We start from the raw sequence: 12,757 nt of genomic DNA, 5'->3' as shown, positions 1-12,757 counted from the left end.
AGTGCTCTATTTGTGTTTGAAAATGGAAAAAGGATGGAATAGCTCAGGCACACACTAAAACAAATTTTAGATATCTAATACTTTTGCCTTTTTCACTCCAGTGGAGTTCCTCTATGGAAATGCAAATTGCTGTTGACGTATGGAAGCTCATATTCTTGGTCAGGACTCAACTACTTGTCTGGAACTTGGAAAGAAGTGGTCTCTTCTTGTTGTTTATTAAAGAAAGTTATGGAGCATGAGATCTTGTGGAATGTCTTCTGATCTATTCCAACTAAACTGATGTGCTCTTCCAGGATGATACTGGCTATATTAAGAATATTGTTAATTGTATTAACCACCCTGAATTTGAAATGTGAACAATATGTGTGTTAGTAGATTAAGGTTGGTTTAACATGCCAGTTCAAACAGTCTCGAACCTTTCTTCCAGTTCACCACTGTATATAAAAGCCGGTACAGAAATTAGTGAAAGACTGAAGCCTCATTCATCAGGTTGTTGCCTTATGTGTGAAATAGGAGAACTGATGGAATGCTGATGTTTGTAGAAACATCATGTATTGAGGAAATAAGAGCTCCTGTTGGTTCCAGTAGACTTTGTCTGTTTGAGGTAATCCAGCAATCAGGTTCTGCCAATGAAGTTGTTGCATCAATCAGTACCAAACAGTGTAATAACAGTTACAAAAGCCCAGACCTATTCAGTGTCCAGCATTTGTTGCCTTACTAATGTTACCTGTCCTCGAAAAGGATCACAACCTTGACGCAGGGTTTGGAGTCTTGTGTGCCTCAATGACCCGGAGAGCTATGTTGGCTGGAGTCAGGGCTATATGCTCTGGTCCTTGTCAAACAGGTCAAAGGGTAGAGGCCAGAATAAGAGTGGTCCACTGGTCCTCCAGGTTCAGGGGTTCAGCTCAGGCTAACAACCCTGACTGGTCGATCAAAACTGTTACGGAAACAGCAACGAAAAATCCTTCTAGATCTGAGTGCAGTGGTATTCCTGAGTCTCCACCTGGAACTTGCTTAACTGTCAGTAGTGAAAACCACGCCACTGACATGATCAAAAAAGCCCTGAACACTGCCAGAGATGGAAGACCTTCATTACTGCCCTAAACAGCAGCAGCGTAACAGGGAGTAAGTAAAGTTACCTGTAAAGCCCTGTTCTGAAGCACATTAACAGCAGAGATCTGGCACCAAAATAAAATGTGGTTGTTTTGTTTTTCTCATGCTTTATAGCCCCTGAACCCCGATATCATTTAACTACTTTATCAAACAAAAATGACTTTGGCTGACTTGTGCTGAATAATCCACCTCAGTACCCCCAAGCTCTTCTAGTATGACTTGCATATAGACACAGGGTTCCCTTTATATAATTAAAGAAACTGATCTCGCATCAGAAGGAAATATTAACTTTAGCTCTATAGCCATGGCCATCATTCTGCTCATAAAATACCAGAACTCCATTAACAGCACCTCAGTATAAATAGTTAAGTTTTAACAAGCCAGTTGTGCTTTAGTGTATCACTAGTTTCACAGCACAGTCTCCTATCATTCTAAGTGTAACTCTAATTTTAATTCTGTGAGTTGGACTTGGTCTTAATATCTTTATGTCCCAATATAATTTCCCATGCTTAGAAAACTCAGTCAGTGTCAGCTATTCAACAGCGACACTTGAGTTCACCCAGACACAGCGTGATATTCCCTTCAAGCAACATACATCAAAGTTGCTGGTGAACGCAGCAGGCCAGGCAGCATCTCTAGGTAGAGGTACAGTCGACGTTTCGTGCCGAGACCCTTCGTCAGGACTAACCGAAGGAAGAGCTAGTAAGAGATTTCAAAGTGGGAGGGGGAGATCCGAAATGATAGGAGAAGACAGTCTTCTCCTATCATTTTGGATCTCCCCCTCCGCCTCCCACTTTCAAATCTCTTACTAACTCTTCCTTCAGTTAGTCCTGACGAAGGGTCTCAGCCTGAAATGTCGACTGTACCTCTTCTTAGAGACGCTGCCTGGCCTGCTGCGTTCACCAGCAACTTTGATGTGTGTTGCTTGAACTTCCAGCATCTGCAAAAGTCCTTTTGTTTGCGTGATAATCCCTTGGCTGCTTCTCTTTCAGGTGACAAGATTTTGCTTAATCTGTGTGAGCAGCAGCAACCAGCAGGGGGCAGTGTGGCTGCATAGCCTGACTCCAGCAAAAGGAAGGGAACAACGTAATTAAACTGCCTGACAAGACCATGGCTAGAGTTGGGGATAGGGCAAAGACATAACAGGAGCAGGAATACGTCACTAGGCTTCTGAAGCCTGCTCTGTCATGCACAAAGACCATGGCTGAACTATGCTGGCCTGGACTCTTCTTCTGTGCCAATAATCCTCACTTTCTTGATCTTTCAAATATTTATCTATCGCCACATTAAAGGTATCTAACAAACTGGCCCCTACCACGCTCTGGTGGAGAACATCTCAGAGATTCACGAGCCTTTGAGAAAAGAAATTCCCACACATACCAGTTTTAAATAACTGAAACATAGTCTGTAACAGGAACAGACCCTTCAGCCTAGTGTCTGTGATAACCATAATGCCAAATTAAACTAAAACTATATGCCTGTGCATAAACCTTAGCCTTTGTTTTGTACCTATACTCCATTGTTCCTGACTCTCTCACGAGTTAAAACACTTCAATGTCGACCTGTCAAATCCCCTTAGGATCTGATGTGTTTGAATAGGGTCACCCTCATACTGCCAAAACTCCAAAGAATTGAGGAATATGGACCATGTGCAGACAAATGTGATTAGCTTACTTTGGCATCATGGTAAACACAGATATTGTGAGGCAATGGGCCTGTTCCTGTATTGTACCAGTCTGCAATCTATTTCTAATACAGACCCAAACTATCTTGTTTCGTTTGATGGGACAACCCTTTCACCTCAGAAGTGGAATCCCTTCTGCTCTCCAAATTCACGTGGTGCAGGACTCTGCAGGAACAGGAACCCTAAAATGTTAGAAGAGCCACACATCTGCATTGCATTCTGTTCTTCTGCAAAGGAGAGTCGTGTATCACTGAGAAGGTGGGCTGACATTTCCAAAGTGTGTGCTGGTACAGTGTGCATCAGCAAAAATCCTTAAAAGTACCAGGATTTGCTAAGAGTGTAAAACTTGCCATGTGATCTTGGAATTCATAAATAAAAGCAGTGTACCAAAGTAATGGGGCCATGACGAACCTGCAGAAAAGACAAGTTAGCTCAAAACATGTATATCGCATTGAGTTTTGGCATCAGGCTGTAGGAAGGACGTGAAGATCCCAAAGTGGGCGCAGGAGAGATTTACTGGAATGGTTCTAGGATGAGGAATTTCGATGATAATGCTGGTCTGAAGAAACTGGAATTACATTTCTTGAAGCAAATAAGGCTCATCAGAAATTTGATGGATTCTTATCATCAGATTTCTCAAAGATTGGGGCATGCAGATTTAAGGATTTGGGCAAAAAAGTACCGGGGGCTACTGAGGAAAAGCTACACCAAGTGCAGTTATAATCTGGAATTCTCTGCCTATAAGGGTTGTGGAAGGGAAAGTAGTTCGTTCAAGAGGAAATTGAATGGGTCCTTGAGGGGAAATGGCATGCAGGGGAAGGGGTAAGAGTGGGGTATAGGAGCTGCTCGCCGGGATGGGCCTAATGACGTCCTCCTTTGCTGGAACTTCAGTGATCATGAAACAGAAGACATCTGTGACCTCCATTTTACAAAAGTGAACATCTGTATCTTCCGCCTTGCATAAAAGTCAATGGCAATTAAGGTTAACAATCATTGGCCGAATGATCCTGTTCCCATAATATGGTTGAGACTGTGACAACACGGCATGGCATGTTTCCATTAGGGCAGGCTTATTAAAGTGCTGATTGTTTCACGTGGGCCTGGTCCATGGAATATTTCTCAGAATATCCTTGGTGCATTTGTCGTCCTCTTGAGCATCCAGCAGATTACCTTACATGGCATAGTCCCTCTAAATCATTCCCATCATGCTACACTGACAGGAATTGCTGCTGCTGCTGCAAAAGAAATCCCACACTTTGGAATCATTGACAGGGCATGGGAAGGAGAAAGTGCATCTAGTAATCACTGAGGTCTAGATTGATACAAGGGATCTTCAAAGATTCATATGAAACTTGTAGGGATCACCTGCCTCTCTTGCCTTACAAGAAAACTGGATTGCTTCTGAGCAAGGATTTGGCTCCTGATGGTGGTCCTGGCTACATAGCATCCACTCCAGGAACACCAGACTCAAAAACACATTAGCTAAGCAATAAGGCGGGTCAACATCCACCCCTCCACAACCCCCACCACCACTACTTTATCATTTCCTGTCAGTCACCTTATGTACAAACTCTTCTGTGCCTAAAGTCACCGTATGGATATACAATCAATCTATGTATATAAGCGATCTTATGTATTTATATTTATTGTGTTTTTTCAAAATACATTGTGTTTTTATCTAATTGTGTTAACCTTGGTGCTGCATCAGATTCAGGGTAACTATTATTTTGTTCTCCTTTACACATGTATGAGAAATGACAATAAATAGTCTAGAATACTGAATCACTCTCTGCTCCCTTTTTCGAGTAATTGCAAATTGGTTCCCAATTAAATTATTGCATCCGAGATGTTCACTTTTAATCAAGGTTACTGCTTTCTTGCTAAAGGAACCCTGCTTCTCTGTTCAAATAAGCAGAATAAGGCAACCTGGGATGACATGAAAGGCAAATAGCCCTTCTTATTGAGCTGCCTCTACCCTGCCTGTATCAGCACAATTGAAATCAAGATTTGTAGTTTTGTTACTTAAGTGAAATAGGTTTTAACTAAACTTGCATATTTGTTTCTTCACTTCTAAATTAACTTTCTTTACATGTTTATTTCCAAGGAAGCAGTAGTTGTATTGCCAAGGCAACAGCAAAGGTCCCAAGATCTTTTGCGCCAAGTCTACTTATGCACTTTGTGCTTTGGTATGATTTTAAATTTGTCAAAGCCTGGTCTATAATGTGCTAAGATCTTCTTATTTCACACTTCTTTTTAAACACAAGAAAAATTCATTGTATCCTATTAGCCGTCTCATGTTTTGTCTTCATTTTGTGCTATAAATTCCTTAGTCTACTTATGATATTTTTCTGTGTTACATAGCCTAACTATAGTATTACAGACTTACATTATATCTGCTGGCAGCTTAAACTTTGCATTCATTTAATTCTTCTTCCCAGGTTATCACACATTTTCCCTCCATAATGTAAAATTAAAGTATATATACCATTCATAATAAAATAATTTGCTCTATAACAGATGAAATAATATCTTTATATACCAATCCTGTAATAGTATTAAAAATCTTCCCTTTTTACTTGCATTTTAAAATGGCTTAATGTTAAACATTCATGCTTTTTATCAGCTGATCTGTCTTGACCCATCTCCATGTATGCATTCCTTCCTCCCAGTTTTACTTTGAAAACTTTAACCCCTCTACTCTTACCCCAGTTCCAATGAAGTGTTGTTGACAATATTCCCTCTAATTTGTAATGACGCGAATGCGCAAAAATCTTGTACTGTGCAATTTTTTTGCCCAGGTATAACAACATGTACACACAGAATAATTTCTTCAATAAAAACAGTATAAATATATCAATTCTAAAATCTGCAGACAAATCATCATTGTCAACATCATCTGCATCACAAACTAGAAAAGGAAATGTGATTGTGTATGATTGTGAAATATACTAACAATCCAATTAGGTAGAGGGTGACAACCTTTCATGACGAGTTTAAATTCATTTGTGCACTAGTAGCAAAGTATGTGTGTGTGCACACATACACACCTTAGAGAGGAACATTGGTAGTTAATCCATAATATTAGCTGGTTTCCTTTCCAAAGATGTTATCTGACTGGCTGAAGCATTTATTTATTCAGCTTTTGCTTCTGATTCTAACATCCACAACATGTTATTTATCATTGTTAAAAAAAAACTTCTGTTTTCTTCCTGCTGTCTGCTGTCTTGATTTTGACTACACTTTTCTATCATTGTTATTTGAGAAATTTATTAGAACACATAGAATTAAAGTTTTGCATGTTAATGGTTACATGTAACAAAGTACAGTATTTGTAGCTCTGATCAATATATTTTGTAGAATGTATTTTTAGCCCTTCTGCCATCTCAAAATCAGAAAATTATGAGTTCTCCACTATATGTTTCATACATAATTGCTTAAATATTGATTTCAGTCCATTTTTAATGACAGTAAATAAATAATTTGCTGTAATTTAAAATGTGGATCTAATACTCAAATATTCCCATTAAATATTTTTTCTTCTTTTTCAGATAGGTGTAATCCAGATAGACAGTGTGAAGGAGCTGGAGCCATCCCTAATATTTCAGGAAACCTGGAAGTAGCTTTTGTTCTTGATGATTTAGATGCAATGGAATCTACGCATTCAGATACTATTCAGCATTTTCTAAACTCTATGCTTAATGAGTTTATAAGTTCTGAAGAACCGAGGGCTTCTAGCATTCAGCCTAGAGTGGCTATTGTACAAAATACTCCAAATTACACTCCAACGTATGGCAAAGAACCATTTCATCTGGAGTTTGGGATTTTGGATTACACTGCAAAAACACTGAAAAAGCGTCATATCCAAGACTCATTTAATCAACTGGAGGACTCCTCTGGCCTTGATAGCACTATTGAATGGAGCCTGAAGAATTTCTTCTCAAATGCTACAAAGCAGATAACTCACAGGGTTATTTTTGTAATACTTTCAGGGGACGCAAGTATTGATGAGAAGAGATTGATGGAATTATCACAGGATGCCAAATGTAAAGGACTTGCTGTCTTTGCGTTGGTTGTTGGAGAAAGAGCCAACATTACAGTCCTGGAGAAGTTTGTCAGTTTCCCTCATGGTCTACATCTACTCCATCTGCATCATCTAGCAAATGAAATAGAATATGCACAAACGTTTTCAGTAGCTTTCCTGAAAAACCTGGAAAGTAAGTGAGTTTGAACCATGAGGAGCGTTTACGGTAAAACTATAACTTATTTCTGTGCACTATTAACTCTCCATACAATAAATGTCCGTGTGTATATTTGTACAATACCATTAGATAACAAAGTTAAAAGAATCGGAGCAATGCTCACAAAATTCTGGAGGAACTCAGCAAGTCAGGCAGCATCAATGGAAGGGAATAAACAGTCACCCTTTGCGCTGAGATCACTCATCAGATCTTGGGCCAAGACATCAACTGCTTCTTCCCCTCCCTAGATGATGCTTGGATTGCCGAGGTCCTCCAGGATTGAGTATGTGTCGCTCAAGATTTCTGGCATCTGCAAAAATTCTTGTGATTATAAAGGTTCTGGAGGATGCCTTACAGACCAGCTAGCCAGAAAATTGCTGGAGTCTATTATTAATGAAATGGTAACAGGATGCAAAGAACATATCAATAAGATTGTAGACTCAGCAAGGATTTATGAAAGGGAAATTTTATTTGACATATCTCATGGAGCTACGAGATAGTAACTAGCTGAAAGGTTTGGGACAAATTAAGTTGTTCCATGTTTTGATTTTCAGAGGCTTTCAGAAAAGATGTCACATATGAGCTGCTTAAATAAAATTAAGCACACGACAATGGGGATGAAATACAGGTATGAAATGAGAATTGTTTAGTGGACAAAAAGAAGTTGGGATTAATGAGTCATTATCAAATTGTAAAGTGTAACAACTGGAGTTCTACAAGGATGGATGCTGGGGATCCACCAGTTCACTGCCTATGTCAATGAATTAGATCAATGTATCTAACTTCATAGGTGATATAGAGCTAGATGGCAGAGTAGGATATTAATTAGTAAGTTAGTTTATTATTGTCACATAAACAGTGAAAATCTTTTTTGTACAAATCAATTCATTATAACAGTTCATAAAGGCAGTACAAGGTAAACAGAATGCAGAGTAAAGTGTTACAGTTTTTTTATTTTTTTTTATTTATTCATTTAGGGGATGTGGGCACCACCAGCTAAGCCAGCATTTATTGCCCATCCCTAGTTGCCCTTGAGAAGGTGGTGATGAGCTGCCTTCTTGAACCACTGCAGTCTCTGAGGTGTAGGTACAGTACATCCATGGTGCTGTTAGGGAGGGAATTCCATGATTTTGACCCAGCGAGATTGAAAGAAGGGCACTATGTTTCCAAGTAAGGATGGTGAGAGACTTGGAGAGGGCTTTCCAAGTCGTGGTGTTCCCAGGTATCTGCTGATCTCGTACATCTAGATGGTAGTGGTCGTGGGTCTGGAAGGTGCTGCCTTAGGACCTCTGGTGTGTCAATGCAGTGCATCTTGTAGATAGTACACACTGCTGCAAGTGTTCTTCGACGGTGGGGCGATTGGATGCTTGTGCAAGGGGTACCAATCAAATGGACTGCCTTGGACTAGATGGTGTCAGGCTTCCTGAGTGTTTATGGAGCTGCTCTCATCCAGGCGAGTGGCCAGTATTCCATTACACTCCTGACCTGAGCCTTGTAGATGGTGGACAGGCCTTGGGGAGCAGGAGGTGAGTTACACGCCACAGGATTCCTAGCCTTTGACCTGCTTTGGCAGCCATGGTGTTTATATGGCTAGACCAGTTCAGTTTCCTGTCAGTGGTAACCCCCAGGATGTTGATAACAGCTTGAAAACATAGAATTTAGATTTAAAAGTGTAGAATGCTTATAATAGAAGTAATGAGTGGATCTGCAGAGAGCAGCTTGCAACAAGATGCCATGATTTGGCACCATCTTGCAAATAGATTTGATGATGACACAGATAACTGTGGCTAAAAAGGAAAGAAGAAATATTATTAATTGGTGAGAGCTAGCTACCTTTGTTCAACAAGAGCAGTAGGGATAAGCCAGATAATTAGAGGCCAATGAATCCAATGCCTATCATAGGGAAGTTAAAGACAATGGTTGATTAGGGAGAGTGAGTATGGCTTTATTGGTGGGAGATTCTATTTGACTATTTGATTAAGCTTTTTGAAGAAGTAACAGAAATTATTGATGAGAACAATGTGGTTGATGCATTTATTTCAGGAAGGTCTTTGACAAGGTCCCACATGAAAGGCTGGTAAAGGATATGCCCCAAGGTATCTTTGGCAAATTAATAACTTGGATTCAAAGTTGAATTACTAATAGAAACCTGAGGTTTTATGGAGGGTTGCTTTTGTGATTGGAAGCCTGCGACTAGTGGTGTAATGCAGGGATCAGTGCTAGGATGCTTGTCGTTAGAAATATGCATTAATAATTTGAATATGAGTATAGGAAATATCAATAGTAAGTCTGCAATTGATGCCAAATTTAATAATGTTATTGATAGTGAGGAGGAAAGTATTAGGTCACAGAGCAATATTGTTCAGCTGGTAAATTAGGCAGAGTTGTGATTGATGGAATTTAATCAAATAAGTGTCAGGTTATGTGTTTTGGGAAGTCTGATATGGGTAGAGTATTGAAGAATGGAGGACTTTTGGTGCATAGATCCCACATCACCTCAGGTAGGTGATGTGATGAAGAAAACATGATTGCTTTCATGAATTATAGAATACAAGAATATAAATGTCTTGGTACAACTTGATGAGACATTGGTGAGGCCATTGCTGGAGTATTGTATGCATTTCCAGATACTGCAACTGCACTACAGAAGGAAATGAGTGCTTAGGAGAATGTGCAGATAAGGCTTAACAGAATATTACCTAGATAAAAATGTAAAGTTCTGAAAAACTGAGATGGGCAGTCTGCACCTGCAGAAAGAGAAACAGTTAACCTTTCATTCGACCTCGCTCCACAGATGTGATTTGATCTGCCCAGTGCTTCCAGCTTTTCTGTTTTATGTCTTATTTGCTTTTTCCCTTCCTATGTCTAATCCTAACGATAGGAAGCTTTAAATCCATGAATTCATTTAGCTCATTGTGCCTTACTTCCACCCTTCCCTATTCCACGTGGCAAGCATTAGGCTGTTTCAAAGTTTTCAATTAGTTTTAGTCTTAAGATGGGAAGAAGTGACCTCATTATTAGATAAATTAAAGAGTGCAGCAGGGAAAAATTCTAGTAACATTCTCTGCCAGCTGAAAATAATTCCAGAGGATGCCATGACAACAAGTTAATGTAGATTCAATTTCCTCATTTTCATCTGTTCATTTTAATACTCTACAATCAGTATTAATGATATAGTGGACCATCAATGTAGAATATTGGAAAGCATGCCAAAAGTACTCACCTCCTAGTTCATTCAGATAGTGTAAAAAACGGAAGTTCATTTTACTTGCTATTAGCAAATATTCTTATTGTTTCCTTTTGCAGCAAAAATTGCACTTGAATATTCAAAAAGCACCCATTTGAAATCTGGAAGACAGTCTAAATAGTTCAAAAGTAACACTGTTTCAAGTGAAGCCCCAGTCATATGGGCATACACTAAAAGAATTTTCAAAAGCTAGAAATTTTAGTAAAGATCTTCCACACTGAGTTCATTTATTACATACAAAACAACTTTAAAAACTAACAAAAGCTGATGAGCTGCTTCATGAAAACTGGTACAGTGTCACAGTGGTGGGGGCATTGGGAGCAAGGGTGGACCCAAATGCAAGACACGTCTTGTCAGGTTACTTAGATTGAGTTTATTGTTTGATACCAGGAGAGCAAAGCAGAAGGAGGAATAGAGAACAGGACAAGGACTACGACTAGGCTGGGACCAAGGGTCTGGGCTTGGACTCGGAATCGGCTCCCAGAACTAGAGGAGACATGAAGAGGCTAGGGCATGGACTCCGAGCCAGAGACTGGGCAAGGACCCAGTACCTGGGTCTTGCCTCGGGCTCGGACCCCAGAACCAGGCATGGACATAACATGGGCTAGGGAGAGGAGGAACATGGAAAAACAGAGCCTCGGTCTCGGGAGAGCAGGTACATGGAACCATGGACACATACACAGAACACAGAGTCGGGACCCCTCCTTGGGTACAGGACATAGGGCCGGGACTCACACACAGAACAGAGAGCCGGGACCCCTCCTTGGGTACAGGACATAGGGTCAGGACTCACACACAGAACAGAGAGCCGGGACCCCTCCTTGGGTACAGGACATAGGGCCGAGACTCACACACAGAACAGAGAGCCGGGACCCCTCCTTGGGTACAGGACATAGGGCCGGGACTCGCACACAGAACAGAGAGCTGGGACCCCTCCTTGGGTACAGGACATAGGGCCGGGACTCGCACACAGAACAGAGAGCTGGGACCCCTCCTTGGGTACAGGACATAGGGCTGGGACTCATGACCCTCCGCGGGGCAACGGCAAGACGGCCTGACTTACCCCACGGAGTCCAGGACCAGACAAGACCAACACGAATGAACACCAGACAGTACCTATCTAGCTCCGGCGATAGAACTAGACCGAAGTGCAGGCGAGGGCTGTAGACGAGGGCTAGAGGTGAGAGGGACAGAGAAGGGATTCAGACAGAGGGGTAGGACAGGAATCACAGACCGCCAGGGCCAGGACTTGACTAGGAACTAGGAAGCCGCCAGGGCCAGGACTCGACTCGGAACTTGGAAGCTGCCAGGGCCAGGACTTGACTAGGAACTAGGAAGCTGCCAGGGCCAGGACTCGACTCGGAACTTGGAAGCTGCCAGGGCCAGGACTTGACTGGGTACTTGAATGACGCCAGGACCAGGACTTGATTGAGTACTTGAATGCCGCCAGGGCCAGGACTTGATTTGGTACTTGCATGCCGCCGGAGCCAAGACGTGGTACTTGGAACCTCCGGGTAGTGGTGAGCTCTTGACTCGGCCCAGGAACAGTAGACAGCGGCTCTTGATTCTCTCTGACGGGTTAACTGATGGACCCACCTTGATGAGGAAACTTTGCAGGCTCGCTTCGGCGAGGTAACTGGACAGGGTTACTCTGGTGAGGAAAGGTGACTTACCGGCACTCACTTTGGGCAGAGAGAAGGCTTGCTCCGGCCAGATGACATTGGCACGCCGTGACTTTGCAGACGCTCCCGTGCCGAACAGCTGAAAGCCGGAGACTATAAACTACCGGTTCAGCCGAGTGTTAATTGCCTCTAATCACTAAAGCCGAGGGACACGGGAAAACAGGGAATCAACGGTCCAGATTGTAACATAAACAAGGTAAATTTACAGGGACCCCAATCCAGACCATGACACACAGGCCCCAAATGGTAACTGTTTCAGGCCTAACCTCCCACCTTTCAGTGGCTGCAGTTTATGATGCCATTTATCTCCCAGAACCTGTGCCCATTTTCCTTCTCTGAGCTTCTCTCCCACCTCGCTCCAGCCATTCCCCTTGCTACTCGTTGCAATACTCCCCCAATTCCCTTGAAAGTACCACTCACATCTTCAACTTGTATCCCACAGTCTTCAGCGTTCTTCACATCTTCTAATTGCTCTCTTCACTGCAGTTCCTTTCCTCCATTGATTCGCTCTTGTCATGCCCTGAGCCACACCTCATACAGTCATACAGTAATACAGGAATCCAGCATGGAAGCATGCTCTATGGTCCACCAGTTCCACACTGACCATTAACTACACACCTCACATCAGGCCAACTTTCGATTCTCCCCACATTCACGTCAAAGTTCCTCAGATTATATCAGATACCACTAGGGCAATTTACAACAGTCAGTTCATTTACCAATCCTTTTGCCTTTGGTACAAGAGAGGAAACTGGGGCATCTGAGAAAACCTACACAGGGCAAAGGCAACCTC

General features: G+C 41.8%; 1 protein-coding gene across 2 annotated transcripts in view; it reads left to right on the top strand.

Annotated features, from left to right (window-relative positions):
* The window catches only part of LOC134357971 (collagen alpha-6(VI) chain-like), a 157,273-nt gene that overhangs the window by 122,429 nt on the left and 22,087 nt on the right, over positions 1–12,757 (top strand). For both annotated transcript variants that reach the window (XM_063069798.1, XM_063069799.1), the window contains exons 34-35: positions 4,902–4,983; positions 6,346–7,011. In XM_063069798.1, coding sequence (XP_062925868.1) covers positions 4,902–4,983; positions 6,346–7,011 — 748 coding nt within the window. The remainder of the gene's footprint in view (positions 1–4,901; positions 4,984–6,345; positions 7,012–12,757) is intronic.

Source organism: Mobula hypostoma, chromosome 17 (assembly GCF_963921235.1).
Source record: "Mobula hypostoma chromosome 17, sMobHyp1.1, whole genome shotgun sequence".
Taxonomy (NCBI): Eukaryota; Metazoa; Chordata; class Chondrichthyes; order Myliobatiformes; family Myliobatidae; genus Mobula; species Mobula hypostoma.
The sequence above is the reverse complement of the archived record's forward strand: the minus strand, read 5'-3'. Positions and strand labels throughout refer to the sequence as shown.